We start from the raw sequence: 20860 nt of genomic DNA on the forward strand, positions 1-20860 counted from the left end.
AGGTATTGCAAAATATTCCATCGAAGTGTACAATTTACCGTGTCGTTGTTTCATAATTCCATTATCATTGTCGCACAATGCACAGCAGTCGTCACGCTCCATTTTCCTCTCACGTCGCTTACAAAGCCTGTAGGCGTCTCGTTCCAGGGGGGTGAAATGTTATTGTTAACGCTCTCGACGGCGTTTTAATTTAGTCGGGAGCGTCTTCCGTCCGCTTTTGAAAAACGAATTTAATTTAACGAGCGAAACAGAAAACCGATATCATTCGTCGGGTTTAACGAAAGCGTACCTGAGAAGCTGAGATTTCCAAGTTCTCTCGCCAAACAAGCGAGAGGAGTATAAGTTTACATGCATGAAAATTTTGATGGAAAAATCGTAGTTGTAACAGTTGGAATAGAAGTTTTAATCAGGCTAATGGCTCCCATTCATAAAAAGGACTAGAAACAAGTGCCTGGAAATGTTTCCTTTTCAAAATACAAACTGTTCAAAAGAAAGGATAGTTTTTTTTGAAGTTGCAGAATATTTAAGAAAATCTTGTCTTGGATTTTAATTGTTTGTTCCGAAATTTCAAAACTGAGGTAAATTTTTAACGACTTTTGGCGAAAATTTTGGAAAGGTAGGCGAAAACTTCAATTTTGACTGGGATTAGCCATGCGTAGATTGGTTAGAGATGGCTTCGTGGTCCCCATTGGAAAGATGAGCGAATATTTTAAATCTGCTTGGAACCTTAGTCCAAAATTTGAAAGTTTCGGAAAAAACGAGATAAGGTATATTGAAGTTACAGTTAATTTTATTATAGTTCTTCCTCAATATCTTCATTATTAATTGTAGAAAATACATATAACCTATATAGAGGAGTTTTCGGGCATAATAAATTGAAATTTGGTCTCGAATATGCTGTAAATTAAATAGAAAACTCCACTTTCAGTACTTTACATGCATTTAAATAGTCATAATTTTTTTTACCCTGTTGTAGGTATTGAATTTTTTATAAAAAAAGTCTATTTTTGTAGAAAAGGTAAATTTCGTTTTGAGCAACCATTTTTTAGGCATTTGGTTTTAAAAGTTCTCACTTTATACAGGCGTAGGATTGGTTCAAACTGGTTCTAAAATTTTAGAGCGTATTTAGAGACCAACGAACTAACAATAAAAAAAATTTAAGGACCAAAGGGTCAACAACGACAGAAATGTAGAAGCCAACGGACCAAGAACAATAAAAATTACAGACAGATTTGTGAAGATGAGAAGAAGAAGGAGAATTGGAGTAAGCTAATTCAATTTACTTAAATGTTCAATATGATCGCTGCTTTTGTGGACACAAAGGTTACCTTTTTTTAGAAAATAAAAATTTTGATTAAAACTTCAGTACACCCTCTAATAATTTACAGCAAATTCGAGATCAGATTTTAATTTCTCTGGCCAGAAAACTCCCCTATACGAAGTTCTATGTACATTCCACAATTGATAATGAAGTTATTGACGAAAAACGAAAAACTAAAATTTTGGTAACTTGGATTAGATCATCATATTTTGACCCTGGAATATGTGGTAGAATTTTGTCCAGACATTCTATATAAAGTAATGTAATGTAAGTACATCTCAAATGACAAATGCAATCTAAGTACGTGATTTGCTGGTCAGGAATTTTAATGATTGCCTTCGTATTTTTTATCTTGCACTTTCATATTTATTAGGTGGTTCTCTTTTACAATTGTATTAATATTTTCTTCAACAGTCAATGTTTTTTTTTGTCATAGAGTAAATTTGGCATAATGTTTCACTTTCATCAATACTCTTGATTTCCTACAACGTATTTTATTTTTTTCTCTTCTACGACCTAGCGTCAATGTCGCCTGGGAAAAGGAAACAGAAAAAGAACTAAGTAGCACTAAAGCCCCATTACTAAATTAAATAACGATGTCCTGCCCTCCATTCGTAACTTTTATTGCAGAAGTTTGTTGGTAATAAACGATAAGGTCGTACTAAAATAAAACTGTTCCAAATAATGTTATCTTTGACCGGAAAAAGGAGAAAAAGGATTAGGAACGGATCCACAAAGTATCCTTTTGCTTTCCAGAGTTATTAAACTTACACTGAAACGTTTTTTTGTATCGCATATACTTAAATAAAATGAAAGAAATAAATGAACGTTTTTTTTTGTTTCTTTTTTCACTGAAATAATACATAGGTAATTATTTTAATAATATTCGACATATTACTATCAGCATCGATCTTGACGAATTAGAAAATGTTCCGCTTAATACTCGAATGAACAGTTGGTTTCAACTAGATGGTTGTCCTGCCTATTTTGGTAGAGGTCCTAGGGATTGCTGAAACATTAAATGTCCCAGGAGATGGATTGGTCGTGGAGAACCTGCAGCGTGGCCCGCACGTTCACCGGACTTGACACCGATGGATTATTTCGTTTGGGGTGCTGTTGATACCCTAGAAGCTCTAAGACAGCGAATAGTCCAAGCGTGTCGAGAATTAACTCCAATTCAGTGTCGATCGGTCTCTACCTCCATAATTAGAAGATGTCATGCTTGTCTACAGTCCGGAGGCGCCCATTTTGAATAAAATATTTTTTAAATCATTTCATTTTTTATTCACTTTTCGCTTTGTCTAGGTATAATATTAATTGGTAATTTTTTGGTTGTTTCAATTTACAAATAAATTTTCATGTATTGTTTGCTATATTATTTTATTTAAAAGTAAACACAAGTAAATGAAGTGACCACAAACCGCCTGAAAAAATGTAGGAGTATTGGAAGGGTTGTTACGTTGTCGCATTACGACATAATCACATTAGATGTTAGGTACTTAAATATTTCTATTGTTTTCATCATTTTTTTTTAAACACTTCAAACATCTCAAAAACGAAACATCTCCTAAATAATTTTAATACTATTGGTTAAACCCAAGGGAAGGGGAGACAAAAAGGCTTATTTGACTCACACATACTCGAGACTAAGACCAATTTTAATAGGTTTTATGAGGAATGTCTTCCTAAAGTTTATCGACAGAATCCAGAAGCACCCTTCCGAAAAATCAATTTTGCCATGAAACTATAAGAGTTAAGAAAAAAGTGAATCTACACTTTTTGTCAATAACAAACTGTTCTATCTAAAAACAGCATCATTTTTTATATTCAGTATGACCGTATTAATTTTTTTTATAATTTAATGAGTCTGAGTCCCCATAACTCCGCCACTGCTTGTTCGCGGAACTTCTACTTCTATGGAAAAATGGTATCTTATATAAGAAGATGTGTCTTGCCAAATTTGGCTTAAATAGCCTTTATCATTAGAACTTATTTAAAAAATTCGAGTTTTTTTTTTAATCTTTAACGCCCTATACAGGGTGATTCATTAATAATGGGACAGAGCTTAAGGGCATGTTGCTGACCTCAAAATAGAGCGATTAAGCCAAATATGCCTTATCCGAATGTTGCTCCTTTTCGATCTACAGGGTGTTAAAGTTGAAAAAATATTTTCGATTTTTTTAAATATCTTGAGCATCTTTGAACGGATTGTCTTGAAAGTTTGTACACCTATGTTTTCTGAGGTGGTAATTACGGAAATGGTAACTATTTTGCAATCACATCTAGGATGCGCTAGTTGTAGTGTTCCGTCGGAGTAAACATATGTCAAACTTTTTTGTCCTTCAAAAATCTGAATTTCCAATAAGAAATTATTAAACTACGTTCAATTCTAAATAAAAAAGATATACCTGTTAAAAATCGATAAACTTAACCGTTTTCGAAATAAGAACGATTTACTATTTCTTTACAAAATTATTTGTTTGAACGTACGCCTTTAAATAAGATGACTTAAATGAAGTAGGCCGCTGTCAATGAAATGTCATGTATTATTTATGTCAATTCTAAGCAACTTATAAATACTAGACAGTTTAGTTCTTCTTCGTTTGTGAATTTTTTCATTAAAATGTCGCGTTATAATGATTATTCGTTTGTTGAAATGAGAAACATGGTATGTGTGTATGCCCAAGAAAATTATTGTGGCCGTCATGCAGCAACGAGGTACTTGGAGTTATATCCAAATAACAGACAACCTAACCACAACCTTTACGAGACGTTGTGCCAACAGATTAGGAGAAACGGGATCATTTCGCCCTAAACGTGACGTTGGAAGGCCTAAAGTATTAGCGGCGGAGCAAGAAGAGGATGTTTTAGTGCGAAACTTTAACAAATGACTTGCCACTGGTTCTTGAAAATATCCCCTTAAATTTACCGCAAACCTTTTGGTTTATGCATGATGGTGCTCCCGCATATTACTCCCGACCAGTAAGAGAATATCATGATATAAGTTTTCGAAACCGTTGGATTGGTCGCGGCAGCGAAGTGCCTTGGCCTGCGCGTAGCCCTGATTTAAATCCCCTAGATTTTTATTTCTGGGGTAACGTTAAATCTTTAGTTTATAAAGATGTTATACATACTCGAGAAGAGCTGTGGGCAAAAATACAAGAATCTGTTAACATTATCAGAGACCAACAAAGAAGTCTATTCAGTGTCAGACAAAATTTTAACGAGAGAATAAAAAAATGTATTGAAAACAATGGTCGCCACTTTGAGAATCTTTTGTAATTAGACTTAAGCATAATAAAATTTTCAGTTGTTACTGTGTTTGTCTTAATTCGTATTTAAGTCATCTTATTTAAAGGCGTACGTTCAAACAAATAATTTTGTAAAGAAATAGTAAATCGTTCTTATTTCGAAAACGGTTAAGTTTATCGATTTTTAACAGGTATATCTTTTTTATTTAGAATTGAACGTAGTTTAATAATTTCTTATTGGAAATTCAGATTTTTGAAGGACAAAAAAGTTTGACATATGTTTACTCCGACGGAACACTACAACTAGCGCATCCTAGATGTGATTGCAAAATAGTTACCATTTCCGTAATTACCACCTCAGAAAACATAGGTGTACAAACTTTCAAGACAATCCGTTCAAAGATGCTCAAGATATTTAAAAAAATCGAAAATATTTTTTCAACTTTAACACCCTGTAGATTGAAAAGGAGCAACATTCGGATAAGGCATATTTGGCTTAATCGCTCTATTTTGAGGTCAGCAACATGCCCTTAAGCTCTGTCCCATTATTAATGAATCACCCTGTATTTCGAAAATGAAGCGTCTCTGGAAAAAATGTATACTTTATTTTTTTCTTATTTTTTTATGAGGAATATCTCCTTAAATACTTAATCCTGAAACACCCTGTATATACAAGTTTCACATTTTTATACTAACTTTAGTGTTAGAAATAAATACTGCTTAAAAATTTACTATTAATTATAATTCTCGGAGAAGAGTAAAGACTTAATAATCGCACAATCCTTTTAATTAAGACGACTAGTTTCGAGGTCTACACTTTGCACCTCATCTTCAGGTCATAACAAGGCTACAAAGTTAATTTTTGATTATACTAAAAGTATACAATCAAAAATTAACTTTGTAACCTTGTTATGACCTGAAGATGAGGTGCAAAGTGTAGACCTCGAAACTAGTCGTCTTAATTAAAAGGATTGTGAGTTTATTAAGTCTTTACTCTTCCCCGAGAATTATAAATATGGACTCACACTTATCTATTTCAAATTTACTATTAATTATTTTCCAACAAATATTCTTGCTTCAATTTCCTATTACGGTATTCCAAACAGCTAATATCAACGGGGGTGCCAATGGGATTACCGCGATATTGCATTAGTAGTTAGGGTGGTGAGATGTAGTGGATGCGTCTCAACAAAATTTATTATGTATAACCTGCGACTGGCAGCCGCTTCGGATGACGGATAGGGTCACGTCTCGCGACCCTCAGAAGCTGCCCGACAATCTTGGCAAAGTTCAATTTAGGCGAAATGAGCTGGCGACCCTTGCCCCAGTAGCTTTGAGTGGCTGGCAAATAGGTGTTAGTCGCGGTACATGAATTTTTATGCCTTGAATCCGAAGTCAGTCTGCAAGCGAGATACGGTTTGAAATGTCTTAAATCTGACATTTTCTTGTTTAGATCCGCTACAGACAAACAAACACTCATCATTAAGTTGGCAAATACAAAACGGCAACAAAAAAAAAGGCTATAGGTAATTGTTTTTTTTTCTTGGAACTTACGTGTATTAAATTAAAACCAAGGAGATCCTGCAGGGTGGCTTGCTGATATCACCGATGATATTCTAGTGGGTTTTCGTGTCGTTAGAACGTAAAAAATTAACTCTGTTGAAAGCATGTAAACGAAAGTTGCGTTTTGTTAAGTACTTTTTGATTAACTTCGTATCTGAGACACGCCTCAGTCATCTGCAGAATGGCTTTCAAAGTATCAGGGCAAACAAAACATTTCACTTAAGAATCCCCGGAATTTTTCCAATGAACTTCGGTATGCATGAACACGTTCCTTGATGCTTTGCCGTTGTGCACTTCATAAGCTTTATTATTTCAAGTATTCGCGGTTTTTGCCGTACGGAGGATGCCGGAAAAGTCTCGCGAATTTCGCTACACTTTCTAATTATAACTTATACGTCACACAAGTAGAACAACAAACACGGTATACCTGTATTCTAATCTTTTCAGTGAGTCTTCCGATTTACGATAGATAAAAAATTAGTGTCTTCGTTCTGTATTTCCGACAATGCCAAGCGAAATGAAATAAGATAACCGCGTTTCAAGGCATGTCAAAGCAAATAAAGCTTTGTATTCTTAGTAAACTATTAAGTAGAATCGCAAAAGCCCCTTAGACTAGTTTGATATTGCCAGAATTACATTAAGGTAGACAAAGTTGAAACAAGTCCATGGTTTTACCCGTTCTTTGATGTGGTATTGCAATGATACATATTTAATTTCTTGTTTCTAAGACTAGCAGTAGTTTTTTGTACTATGAGGCTCTTTTGGTGAAATAAATATCAAAACCGACGCTTAAGAAAGCTGCAGAAAGGGATCTTATTGTAATAGGGGTCCTTTTCGTAAATGAAGTTCCGTATAAAATGCAGTTTTTTGTTGAATGTTAGAAAATCTAAGCAAGTTAGATACAATGTCGCTTCACTGTATCAGTTATACAAGTTTTCTCCAGGGTAGAAGACAGTTTTCAAGCTGACAAGACATTCACAATAAGAAGAAGTACATTTTTCGATATTTATTCGGTGACTATGTATTCTGTGGTCTTTCACAACGAAAAATTATAGAAATTCTTCATTTCGACATTTTTATAGTTTGGATACTGTCAAAAAGATGGCGACAGTCACAGTAATGGTCCTAGGCATCGATCTTATAGTATCTATATCTATAAGATCGATGGTCCTAGGATTTTTTGTGTCCCCCCAGGGTTGGCCTGACATTAATATTTTTGAGTGGTATTTGCACCGACTTTACATATAATATGGCATTTTAAATGGGAATAGTAAGTATTACACGTAAAATAATCATAATTATTAAATTTTAATTTCCAAAAAATCACTGCGCGATTATAAGCCTACAAATATAAAAATTATAAAACTCCAGCCTTAAGAATTTTTTGTAGTAAAAGTAATTGCTCCTGAAGAAGTAATTTATTGAAATTTGGTATACTATAATTGATGTATATTAAAAATACTTCATTTCTGACATATCAATGTATTTTTTGTAGTATGGACATAGTAAAAGTATGTATGTAACATTACAAAATAATAAACGACGATTGCAAACAAATTGTGAAATTAAATTTCTCATACTTATTGAAGAAGAATGCTGTGAAAGTTAAGAATAGTATTTAATTACTAATAATTAATGTTATCAGGATTTATTTTATTACTAAGTTGGCTGTGCACACAGCCAATTAGAGAGTTCAGCAGAGGCGGCTCCTCCATAGATGCTGCAGAGTTTCACCGAACGTATGACAGAAATAGAACAACTCGATTCATATTTTTTATAAAAATCTGTGAATTTTACGTCAGAATTTGACGAAACATCTTAAAAATGTGACAATTTTAGATTGAAGAGATTTTGATTACAGACCAGGAAGGGAAACATTTTGAAATTTATTAATTACTGGGCGTGAATTTATTATTGGAAAGTCTTGGGAATGATAATACAAAAGGCGCCTCATCAAATGGTCCATGAAAAAAGTATAGCGTCATTGTTTTTTATCAACAAATAGGTCAAAAATTCGTAATTTTTGTTCTACGCGTTATTGTAAATAAACTATTAATCTTGGCAAAAAAGTTCAACAGACAATTTGATCTAGAGAAACTCATCTTTAAAATGAGACTTTATAAGTTAAGGTTGCTTTATAAACAAAAAAGTTATTGCAAAATTAAACGGAAAAAGTGCTTTTTCTTTAATTGTTAATAACTTTTTAAATAATTAATAAAATCTTACCAAACTTTCCCAAAATGTGAGTTTTTATATCCTTAAGAAATGTGCAAAAGATAGGCTCGATCGGTCATATAATTTTTAATTATAAATCTAGTTAAAAAGGGTTTCCAAACCACTAGAATTTTTGAAAAAAAGTTATAGAAAAGTAAGAAATGATTATCCTGAAAAATATCCTTATAGAAATATTGTAATAACATTATCGGATTCCAAACGGAATAAAATGTGCACTCTGGGGTCACTAAACTTGAAAATAGTTTCCCACTATCCCTCAAAGAAACTATCTCAATGAAAACCCCGTATAAACCCTCAGCTTTGCGGCTAGATTTCTGCAAGATCGTTGAAGTAGATAGATACCCAGATAACTCGGTTACTTCATTTGAAACCAAACACGGCACTTTGCAAACGATATTGCAGCCAATCCCAACCAGTTAAGGCTCAAGTTTAACCTCGATAACCTCAAGATTTTTCATTGGACAGATAATCTTGGTCTCTGTAATTCCTATTTAACCGCTGGGGGATAAGACAAAGGCAGTTGCTTTATGTGTTTAGTGGAGATCCATCTTTCTCTTCTCTGATTTCTTATTTTGGTTTCACGTTTATTTTTAGCAGCTACATGAACAATACTTAGGATTTTACCTACGTTTGCAATCTTCTATAAGATTTACTTTGCATGTAAAATCCTCTTTGGCGGGGGTGTTTTCCCGGAAAGTTGACAAAGAAAACGTTTCCGTTTTCCAACGGGGCGCACTTCGATATTAAAAGAAATATATTTTAGTAACACAAAAAACCTTTAACGTTTCTTTCCCTCCAAAGCACTATTTCTTTCAGAAGAATTAATATTTAATGGGACGGAAAATAAAACTAGTTTTTGTATCATATACAGATTTATTTATTCAGAAAAAAGGAGACCAACATTTATTTTCGTTTCCATGGTAAATTTTAAAATATCTGATTCGCTACGAAATAGAGGTGTGAAATTTTCATTCAAGAACCCTTCAAGTGTGGCATTTGCTTCGGAATACTCTCTAGATACGTAGCTTAGTTTTTTTAATTTGGAAAGCCCCAAATCTGAGGTTAGATCGAATTCGCCCGTGTAACATTCTATTCGTGCCTGTCGATAACCCGCATAGGTACCTAATCCTAATGCAGGATTATACAGTTAACCGCTTAATACAACCAGAATTTCATTACGTATTCCCTGCGGGCTGATCAAGTATCTGAGACGAGTTGTATTGTGTGTGGGCTGCATATGACATTGTAAGCCTTCAGTCAGACGCGAATTACTAATAACGTCTAATAATGTACCCTCAGAAACAGCAATTAGTACACTTTGTCACTGGTTGCGTTAGTAATTTCCAGTGATTACCATTAGCATTGTATACATTTAAATATTTACAAGTAAGTTTAATTATATATAATTAAATATACAGGATGATTCACAACTTATCCAAAAAATTTGGGAATAGATGCGGCATGAGAAATTGAGTCAATATTGTAAAAAAAAAATTTGTAAAATCCTTATGGTTTCTAAGAAAAAAATTATTGAAGTTATAGTACATTCAACCACTACATAGCTGGACAACTGTAGTCTCTAGCGTCATTCGCAATACGCGTGGAGAGCCACGGGGCCTCAGCTACTCCGAATACTGAAATCCGATTCTGCAATCGTCGTTGCGATAGTGTTTACCTGGTATCTGTGGTGTTTACAATAGTTTTTTAGTAGTTAGTGTCAAAAATGGTTTGCGTGTATAACAACTCGGAGTTGATGGATATCGTTTTAATTTATGGTGAAGCAAGACAACATTTGTATTATGGCGAAGCAATTTGTGTTATGGTGAAGCAAGACAACGTTTGTGTTAGTGCGTAGAAACTGAGTAAGACGGTATGAAGAAGTTAATGAAAGATAATGAAACTTACAAATGTTTAGTTTGAAGAAATGAAAGTGTTAAAAACCGAAATATAAGTAAGCGAAATTTAATCGTAATTGAACAAATGATATATTATCGAAAGAAAACGTGAAAGGTGTAAAAGTAACAGCAGAATAAGACAGATCCAGTGTTATAGAATAATGTTCTATATAAAATTGTATTCTAAATAACGTTTCAGTCTGTAAAATGTCACGTAAGCGTCAACATCGATCTGAAACAAGTAAAAAAAAACTATTAAAGTTAATATAGTAAAAAATAAAGTGGAAAGTGTCGGTCTCGGACTAGGCTCTTTGGCGACGAACCCGCTACCAGAGTATCAGATCAAAGTCAGGATCAGTCGCGGCGAAGCTTTTGCAGAGTTACCACTGAAAAAGCTGCTAGTGAAGAACGGCGAAGTATTAGGTGCGACCAATTATCAAGGCCACTAAGGAACGCCACCATCGCCTGAAAAGCGATTCCTTCCAAAACGACCGGCCTTAGAACAAGAACTGAAATGAACATCAGGGTGGGCTTTGGGGTTCAGAAAGCGGGTTTCACCCATCCCACACACCCAAGGCCGAGAACAACAGAGGCAACTCAACTCAGGTACATAAGCCACGACATAACAAGAGAAGAAGAGAAGAACTGTGATACCTGAAAAAAGTAGTTATAACTCCACATGTAAAATGTGAATGGTAAATTGAATGCGTGGTTAAAATTTTAACACTTATTTCTTGGACAATTTTCACTACTACAACACAAAAAAATTAAACAAATGGTTCCTTATTTATGAAAAAGGTTTATGTCGCTTTCGTCGTAAAATATGAAATTCTTTTTATAGCGGCACAACATTGGAGATGAAGCTATTTGAGCCACACGTAACTTTTTCTTGGAAAAAGTCACGAGTTCGTGCTCCGAATAACTAACCTCTATGAAACGAAGATTAAATAAAACAGCGACACCGCCACCTTTCTTACACAATTTTCCGCTAATGTAATTTTCCTCAAACTTGCTCTGCCGCACAAAGAAAATATGACACTCGAACCCCGACGATCAGGAAACCTATCATTCCTCGCGTCGCGTGCGCTGCATTTTTTGCGGACGCTGCCTTCTCCCGTAAAAACGTCAGCGGTGAAAGTTCCGAACTCGATGGATGGATGTAACGACGATGTGACACGTCAGTCACTCGCTTTTATAATACGCGCCAAGGCATCAAAGGAAACTGACGTGACCGCGTCACATCTAGCAGACGTTATCATTCTGGTATAGTCTTTCCGATGTTGGTTGAACATCGCCTAGCAATAAATTTAATGAGTTTCATAGGCGTCCCTAAAAAAGTTTTCTGCTAAAGGTAAAAAATAGTAATAATTTGTATATAATGGGTAGAAAATTTCTATTATATGTCCATTTGGCCAACAACATATTTTAATTATTTATGTCCTCAAGCAATTTTATTATATTGATGGTAAAAAAACATTTACATTTTCATAAAAAATACATTACTGCACTGCACTGCTAGGCAACTTGTCAACAACTGAAATTTATGGCCGGTCGCCCAGTTCGGCTTGTTTGTGCGCCGTTTGGCCGCGCGCGCATTCTTCAACTGGGCGTATACATTTCTACCACCTCCACGTTTAGTTCGACCAGACTTGTATATGGGTATGGCCAAATAAATATGGGAATAAGTTTTTCAAATATTTCAATGCCAAGTTGCTGCGTAGCGATCGAACCTGATACATATTGTCTAGCTTTTTGGTCTTCAATTGATATGGGAAAGACTATAGATACCATGAGTTTACCGGGGGGAGTCTAAAAATATGAAGCGCGTCCACAATAAGGTGTAGTCAGTAAAATGTATTTCGATAAGTTTGCATCAACGTCACATTTAATAATTAAGAGGCAACATCACTGTAAAATTCTAAAATAAAGCGTTTTTTGAGATTTTTTTATTCAAGGAAAAGTAAGAGGATAGTAATATTCGAGGATGTTATTAACCATGTCTTCAAGTGTTAAAGAAATATACAGGGTGATTCACAACTTATCCAAAAAAATTTGGGAATAAATGCGGCATGAGAAATGGAGTCAATATTGTAAAAAAAAATTTTGTAAAATCCTTGTAGTTTCTGAGAAAAAAATTATTAAAGTTATAGTACATTCAACCACTACATAGCTGGACAACTGTAGTCTCTAGCGTCATTCGTAATACGCGTGGAGAGCCACGTGGCCTCAGCGAATACTGAAATCCGATGTTTACAATAGGTAGTTTTTTAGTAGTTAGTGTCAAAAATGGCTTGCGTGTATAACAACTCGGAACTGATGGATATCGTTTTAGTTTATGGTGAAGTAAGAAAACATTTGTATTATGGTGAAGCATTTGTGTTAGTTCGTAGAAACTGAGTAAGACGGACCCATACCCAAATGTATTTACACGTCGGTGGACAAAATTTTGAACAGTTGTTGTAACATCTGGTATGTCAAATTATTTTATTATTAATAATAACAGTAGCGACAAAATCAGTTGAGTTTGTAAAATAGGTATAAAATAGGTGCTATAAAATTTTATTTATTCTTTTCCTTGCAATAATTCTTTCAAGTTTTTGCCCGTTTTTATCACTGCCGCCATGACGGTCGCATTGTGCCAGGTCAGGTTTTACAGTGGACCAGTTTCCAGTGCCGTGCAGAAGTGTATTTTTAAATTATTTTGGAACTGCCCTTTTTGATTTTTTCTTTACAAAATTATATTTGCAATAGTCCCCTGTACATCCAGAATTTTTTTTGGATAAGTTCTGAATCACCCTGTATATATTTATATGACAATCTAGGTTAGAGAAATATGTAGGGGATTTTGAAAACATTAATTTTTATGTGACTGGTGGGCATTTGAAGAGCATTCAATATTTGATAAAAAAAGAGCAATCATTTGTCAATAAATAAGATATACACTATACTAAGGTATAGTTTTTCCGAAGTCAATTGAAGAACCTATATATAATTTCAAGGTATGTACCAGGCTCGGTCGCTAAGTAGCAACTCGGCATTGAAATATTTGAAAAACTTGTTCCCATATTTATTTAGCCATACCCATATATGTATATGTCTGATCAAACTATACGTGCAGGTGGCAGAAATGTATACAACCAGTTGAAGGGCTTCTATGCAATAAATCACAGTAGGCGATAAGTGGTTCATAAATTGCCCAGCAGTGCAGTGCTGCAGTGCGGAATTTGGTGTGAATCAGGCAATTTTAATTTATTATAGGCACCTTCTATCAATCATTCATATTACAATTGCGAAAGGGAGGGATACGAGGGATATTTTGTTTACTAATATTATCACAACATGGCATTTTGGAGACCTTTTGAAACGGAATAAAACGAAATTTACCACCAATATAATAAAAATTTTTGAGGACATAAATAATTAAAATATGTTGTTGGCCAAATGAACATAGGTATAATAGAAATTTTCTACACATTATATACAAATTATTATAATTTTTTACCTTTAGCAGAAAATTTTTTTAGGGACGCCTATGAAACTCATTAAATCTTATTACCAGACGTTTTTTGCAAATTCTACTAATTTCGAAAGGACTATACCTACTTTCGTTTGAAAGTGCTTCTATTTGAACACAAACTCCTTCCAACGACATCTGTTAGTAGATATGCCCCAAGTAATCATTTTGTAACAAAAAAAAATTATACAGGCATAAACATGTTTCCTCTTATTCTAGAAGGTTCAAAGCATATTTTAAATCAATAAAAAAAAGATTTACTGAAAATTATACAGTGGTGTATGAGTTTCATTTTGTCGAATTTTACATAAAATTCAAAGCATCTCCGTAACAAGTTGTATCAAATATTACAGCCCCCGTATTATAACGTTATTTCGTCACTTAATCGATTTGACTCCTAAGGGTGTAATTAGTACCGTTGAAACCAAAGAAATTAATATCTAACGACGCATTACGTCTACTTCAGTGGAATTCTACGAGCGAAAATAAATGATGCTCTAATGTGCGTGTGAAGTAATGCGAATAGCAGCGTTACGTAAATGACAAAACCTATTTTTTCACTAAAGTCTGCAATATACACTGGAAGGCCCTACTGTCCTCCCTATATACAGCGGGCTCCGCATAGTTCCATGTTCCTAAATGAGATTCCTTCTAACCCACAACCAGGAACACTGCGGTCGACCTACACGCCCCATCAAATTACATTTTCCCGCAAGCCGAAAAGCGTCGGAAGCGTCTCAGCCTGCAGAGGCCGTTCTCTTGCTCTTGTAGCTTTTAAGTTTGCCAGTAATTCATTTATTTATCTTTTATTATGTCGGTCGATAGCCGCACGGTTTAAGGCGTCAGTACTTAAATCGATGTGTGCTATCTGCCCGGGTTTCGAATCCCGCCGCAGTAGACCGTAGATTAGCTATGCTTGTACGGAGGATTGGCACCCTCTGTGCAGGTATGGTGGGGTGGAAGAATGTTGGCTTGGGCCAATGTGAGAGATTGACACCGGTTAGCATTTGACCACCCCCTAATTAATGAGGCTTTCCAGGTTTCCCTCATTCCTGCACTGAATGGTGGTTAGGGTCTATCAACATAAGTCGTTCCTGGGCGCAAATGCGGCCTGTTTAATAATAATATGCCGCCTCCTCTCCCGCATAAGTTTCCGACTTCTGGGCTAATTCTCGTAGTTAGAATGAGAAGTAGAGATATTATTATTATTATTATTACCTCATTTTTAATTATCCAAGAACGTTAGGGAGCACTGTTCAATGGTATGGCATTATTTCTGGTATGGTAGTATACGTAGAATATTATATTCACGTGTACCAACTTATTCGTCTTATGTTTACATTTTCTCATTGTTAAATAGAAATATTTGTCAATGTTACTTTACTGCTACGAGTATTGCTGTATTATTTTAAATAAAATAACATTGTAGAATTACAGAAAACACTCAAATCTTCAAAATGTCAATGGTGTGAATATTATTATTTTTAAAATAATTAGATTCTATCGCCTACACTAAGATTTTTAATCGTTCCAAGATTGAGACAAAGAAAACATCCTATTAGTAACATATTTGAAACAAAAATGGAAAAAAAATTTTTTTTCTTCGAACATATAACATATAAGCGACAACTTATGTAACGTTACACAATAATATTAAGTGTCATTTATATGCCTAGGAGTATACAGGGTCGGAAAGTCCCCATGGTTCATCCGCCGTTACGTGAGGGCGATAAAGTAAGTCTTAGAAATCCGTGCGATAAAGAAAGATGTCTATAACGAAGGCGTCTAATAGTCACCGCCCATTTCGCCCTTCCACAAATAAGAAGTGGATCTTATTTGTGGAAGGGCGAAATGGGCGGTGACTATTAGACGGCTTCATTATATATATCTTTCTCTATCGCACGGATTTCTATGATTTTCTTTATCGCTCTCATGTAACGGCCGATGAACCATGGGGACTTTCCGACCCTGTAAATAAGTACTTACACTTCAAAGCGTACCTATAAACACATTATGGTAATATGAATTCAATTTTAATAATGAACATTTATTTTTTCATATTTATTATTTATTATTAATATTTATAGTAAAAGCACAATTATGAAGACTTGCATCATTTAAGGATCCTCCACTTCTTGCGATATCAGTACTCATAACAATATTTCTTAGTCACTGTCAACCGACATGACTATAAATTTTAAATATTTGTTTTGATAGATGCAAGTACGTATCTATGGTAATGATAAGTAAATATATATATATATATATATATATATATATATACAGGGTGTTCGGTAAGTCGATGCATTCCTTGCAGGAGATTATAGTACAAGTGATTTGTGATATATTTCCTTAATATACCATATTCCGATTGATCTACAGGGTGATAAAAGTTTTAATAAAAAAATGCAAAATAATTGTTATTTTAAGAAAAACCAATGGCGTATCATTTTTTTCTTTAAATATATCCAAAGACGTGCATGTGCGCATGCCGCTGGTGAAACTAAAAACAATATTTTTATCGTAAAACATGTACTGTTGTCAATTTTCAAAGCTTGTAAAATTTCATTAAAATATTCCGATCGGTTTCCGCAATATTTATAAATTTGCATTTTTCACACTCACTACGTTCGTCAGACAAACTTTTTCCATGCTTAACACATAAAGTATCACTTATTCTCCTAACATCATAATACACTAATGGAAAAAATTAAGGGATCAAAAAAAAAATCTAAATTTTCGACGATTTTTCAAATGACTGTATTTTTGATAAAAAATGGTCGTATTGGAGTAAAAAAAAAGCAATTTGAAGCTTGAAGTTTCTAATTTTTGGATCTTGCGAAAAACACACATTAGCGTTACCCAAAGCGTACCACGTGAAGGTTGCAAGGTCGGATTTACGCTTCTTTTACACACGTGCGAAAAGCGTTTGAAGTTATGAAAAACAAATATTTTTTTTAATTTTTTTGAAAAATTTTTTCGTTGGATTCACTACTGAAAATTTATCTCATTAATCCTCAAGCATTTTCGGCACAATTCTCCTACTTCATTTCGTGATTATGCTGACCGAATTTTAATTAAATTTAAAAAAGTTGATACCCTTAACCGAATATTGACCTCGATCTACATCCTTTTCAGAGAATATTGTTGTGATACTTCTGAATTCATAAAACGCTTTTTCCGAATTTACAGAACACTAAAACACACAGTTTTTTCAAACCACCTTTTTTTCAGTAGAAAAAAAAATTTGAATAAAAAAAAATTTTTTTTGTCATAACTGTAAACGCTTTTCGCACGTGTCTAAAAGAAGCATAAATCCGACCTTGCAACCTCCACGTGGTACGCTTTGGGTAACGCTAATGCCAGCGGTTTTGCGAAATTTGTGAAAATCGGCTCAAAAAAATTTATTTTCGAAAAAAAATTTCAAAAAAAATTTTTTATAATTTCAAACGCTTTTTACAATAAGAATGTAAAAAAATCAGGAAAAAAATTTTATTTTTATTTTTTTACAGATTATGAGCAACGTGATCCTTTAATTTTTTAAAAAATTCAATCGAATGAAAAAAAACGGCTGGATGGATCGAATTGAAACTCTGTAGGGCTTTTAGGGGTACAATGACCTGTAGAAGGCATACTTAACATTAGTCATTTTCCCAATATTCTCAATGTGGCACGTGATTTTCTAGAAGACCCCTAAAAGTCCTATTTTTTACGATTTTTCAGATTTCAGATTTTCAGGATAAAATTTTTTTGTTTCTAAAAAACCTTGCCAGGACTTTGTAGAGAATTCGTTCAAGTTTCTGAAACCCACCGTCGATTTTCTGTGCAACCATTGGTTTCTGAGATATCGATGAACAAAGAGAAAATGATCCATTTTCATTCAAAGTCCGATAGCTCAACGAGAAATGGTGGTATCGAGACCAAAAAAAAAAAAAGAGATTGAAGCTAAGTGAACAACCTATCTAATCCATAAGGTGGTTAAGTTGGAAAAATTTTTTTCAAGTTCGTACACCAGAAATAAGATGGAAAAAAAATTCGATCATTTTTTTTTTCATGATATTCATTAAGATTGCGCGATACGTGTTACTCGAAAAAAATTTTTTTGCCAGATCCAAAAATTAGAAACTTCAAGCTTCAAATTGCTTTTTTTTTTACTCCAATACGACCATTTTTATCAAAGATACAGCCATTTGAAAAATCGCCAAAGATTTAGATTTTTTTTTGATCCCTTAATTTTTTCCACTAGTAAAGTAATTTGAAGAATCGTTCCCCGAAATACTTCAAACCACTTAAGAATCACCCTGAATATGTAGCTCATCATGAAACGCCAGTTTATTTTACTGAACAAAGCTTTAAAAAAGTTTAATGTTTAAATTAATTCGCTTTTAAAACGAGCCTCCCGAGTGTTTCTTTCGCACATCCCCATTTCTATTTCTGGATTTGCAAATGGAATTACCGGACACTTCTATTAACACCACACCACGTAACGGAAGTTTCCGGTAGACCGCAGCCTTTCTACCCTTTTAAGTTTTAAGTACCCCCGCAATCCCTTAATTTAGCATATTTTCGTTTCCAGGACTCGGGCACCTTGCGGAGAGGCGGGGTGCGGAGATGGACCAGCCTGAAGCAACACCCCAAGTTCGGTACGGAGCCCCTGAGCGAGACGACGGGCACGAGTACCTCGCTGTCGACGCCTTCGTCGACGGCCAACACCAGCCCTCTGCCCGCCACCAGCACGGGAGGCGGCGGCGAGGTCGCTAGGAAGAGCAACTGGCAGGTCATCGAGCACTTCAGCTCCAAGGATAAGGGCAGTCTGTCTTCTAGTCTAATTGCCGTAAGTAAAGAATAAACCGTATTTTTGCCTTTTTTTTTCTGGTAATAAAGTGGTAACAGCTTAATTCTGTTGACCCTTGAAGCTATTGATAGACACAGTTTCAGTTGGTGTAACGTTAGACCAGGAAAATTAGCGAAAAAAAAAGAGAAACTCGAAAAAATTCCTATCCGCGATATTTTCGTAAAATTGTCTAAAGGAACATAATACAAGACATCACTCATCTCGTGAATCAAAAAATTTTATTAGCTAACTTTTCTATTTGAACAAATAATTGAGGAAAACAGTTTTTTCACTTTGCAGGGAAAACCTTCAATTTTAGCGAAAAGTGACAACTTGTAGGGAATAAAATTATCTACAAAATGACACTTGTTAAATTAAAATCGGTTAATAAACAAAAAAGTTATTGAAAAAAAAACAAGAAGTGACAATTTTTTAACTTGTTTAATATCTCGGCTTCTATTCATCGTAGAAACTTCTTTTTTTTTCAAACTGAGGTAACTCGACGAAAAAATAACAATGGGCATATCTACGAATTCATAGAATAGCGCTGAACCCCAGAAAAAATACATCTTTTATATTTAATTATTTTTAATTTACAAAAATGTCTCAAAAATTATTGTTAAACGAAATATTAATTAAAATTTCAATTTCGGAATTATTTTACTATTATTAAATAAATAAATGAAGCTATCGTTCATTTAAAAAGTTATTTTTTTTTACATATTCAGCCAAAGTGAACTTATTTTTTCAATATTTTGTGTTATTTAATTACGATTTAAATGTAAAATTAAAGTAAAAATTTACAAATTATTTTGAAATTATTATTTATTGTTAAAAGATTTAAAAAAGAATAAACTTTATTGAAAAATTCTCAAAATTAAACAAATATTAATAAAAATAATGCGGTCGATAAAATTACAATTTTAACTTCTTGAAAGGCGGTGAATTTGATTCCATATCATTTTCTTCTTCTTTATCATACGAATCTTTGCAACATATCAAAATTAATTAAAAAAATATTAATCACAAACATTTTCAATAATAGATATAATGCAATATAATACAATTTAAAAATTTTTCAATTTTTACGAGATAATAATTTGAAAATAATTTATGAATTTTTATTTTACATTTAAATCGTAATTAAATAGCTAACAAAATATTGAAAAAATTAGTTTACTTTGGCTTAATATGTAAAAAATGACTTTAAATGAACGATAGCTTGATTTATTTATTTAATGATAGTAAAATAATTCCGAAATTGAAATTTTAATGAATATTTCGTTTAACAATAATTTTTGTGACATTTTTGTAAATTAAAAAAAAATTAAATATAAAAGATGCATTTTTTCTGGGGTTCAGGGCTATTCTACGAATTCGTAAATAAGCCCATTGTTATTTTTTCGTCGAGCTACTCCAGTTTAAAAAAAGAAGTTTCTACGATGAATAGAAGTCGAAATATTGCAAAATTTTACAGCGCGCATCAATTTAAACTTTGGATTTCACTTTTCTCGCGCGCGTGACTCGCTTGGACGAGCTTCCCCCACCACCACGCCGGACATTTTTATTTTAATTCTTATCTTGGCTCCTGTTGGTCGTAGAGGGTGCTTTTTTTTAAATTTGTATTTTTCTGCCAGCTATCCACTGAAACTAAATGAGGTGAGGTAGCATAAATAGCAACAATTTTATTCAAATTGTTTATAAGTGAAAAACGCACAATTTTTTAATGCACAATTTGAGAATGTTAATGTCAAAAAAACGCTGATATTTTTTAATAGGTCGCTTAATTACGTCTTTAAGATTACAAGGACGCTTTCAGAATCATGTTTGGTTGAAAATTAACGCCTGTACAGAGGCTTAAAGTTCATAACTTTTGGAGCCTCCGCTATAAACAAATAGAATTGTGCGAAAACTATTGCAACTACAGCGCCCACTTTTGGCACACTTTTGAAGTATGACAAAACCCTCAACTTGTCATAGGTTTTATAAAATTTTAACAATAAATGCGATAGTTATAAACAAATTAAAAAATGGGCACTTTTCATGTTTTTTTGCAATAACTTTTTTGTTTATTAACCGATTTTAATTTAACAAGTCTCATTTTGTAGATAATTTAATTTACTCCCTACAAGCTGTCTGTGAGCCACTTTTCGCTAAAATTGATGGTTTTCCCTGCAAAGTGAAAAAACTGTTTTCCTCACTTATTTGTTTAAATAGAAAAGTTAGCTAATAAAAGTTTTTGACTCA

At 33.7% G+C, this 20860-nt stretch overlaps 1 protein-coding gene across 2 annotated transcripts in view; it reads left to right on the plus strand.

Moving 5' to 3' along the window:
* Positions 1-20860, plus strand: part of LOC108907225 (adenylate cyclase type 6) — a 309463-nt gene that overhangs the window by 202373 nt on the left and 86230 nt on the right. For both annotated transcript variants that reach the window (XM_018710803.2, XM_018710804.2), the window contains exon 4: positions 18356-18613. In XM_018710803.2, coding sequence (XP_018566319.1) covers positions 18356-18613 — 258 coding nt within the window. The remainder of the gene's footprint in view (positions 1-18355; positions 18614-20860) is intronic.

The sequence above is a fragment of the Anoplophora glabripennis genome, unplaced genomic scaffold (assembly GCF_000390285.2).
Source record: "Anoplophora glabripennis isolate ALB-LARVAE unplaced genomic scaffold, Agla_2.0 scaffold249, whole genome shotgun sequence".
NCBI lineage: Eukaryota > Metazoa > Arthropoda > Insecta > Coleoptera > Cerambycidae > Anoplophora > Anoplophora glabripennis.